Source organism: Penaeus monodon, chromosome 30 (assembly GCF_015228065.2).
Source record: "Penaeus monodon isolate SGIC_2016 chromosome 30, NSTDA_Pmon_1, whole genome shotgun sequence".
Taxonomy (NCBI): Eukaryota; Metazoa; Arthropoda; class Malacostraca; order Decapoda; family Penaeidae; genus Penaeus; species Penaeus monodon.
In genome coordinates, this window is record NC_051415.1 from 27,558,701 (window position 1) to 27,559,249 (window position 549).

At 42.6% G+C, this 549-nt stretch overlaps 1 protein-coding gene across 1 annotated transcript in view; it reads left to right on the forward strand.

Annotated features, from left to right (window-relative positions):
- Positions 1 to 271: 271 nt before the first annotated feature.
- LOC119592681 (fibrinogen C domain-containing protein 1-B-like) overlaps positions 272 to 549 on the forward strand; it is a gene marked incomplete at its 5' end in the record, with an annotated part of 56,126 nt that continues 55,848 nt past the window's right edge. Inside the window, 1 exon segment of the mRNA XM_037941596.1 lies at positions 272 to 411. Coding sequence (XP_037797524.1) covers positions 298 to 411 — 114 coding nt within the window.

Sequence of the window (549 nt, forward strand, 5' to 3'; positions counted from 1 at the left end):
TGAATACATATCCTTCTCTTCAGTGGGTGTAGTATTACTCCAAAGCAGATCATCATAACCTCACACATTCTCTACGTAATCACCTTTTCATTCCACAAGAAAAAATAATTAGTGTACTATGAATTCCATTTCAGGCTGTTGAAGGCCATCCACTTAATGTTCCAAAATAAGTATAGAGGAAGAACATAAAGGTATATACAAATCATGTAAAAAAAAGGAGCAATATCAGAAATATGTTAAAATAACCATGGTTTTGTTCCCTTTTGCACAGGAGGCCAGAGTCGAGTGAAGGTCACCATGGCGACCCTGCAGCAGGCGGTGACTGAGGCCCTGGAGGAGCAGCTGGAGCCCCTCAACACCGCCCTCAGGCTCATCCGTCTCGATGCCTTTGCAGAGAACATCCATCGGCAGGTGAGTTGAGGCCAGGACTTCTCTCATCCAGTGTGCCATTACGGGTGTATTACTGTCACAGCATTCTCTTTGGATGAAGTATATAAAAGGTTCGAAAACCCATTTCCTCTCATTATCTCTCTTCCCAATTTTTTTATA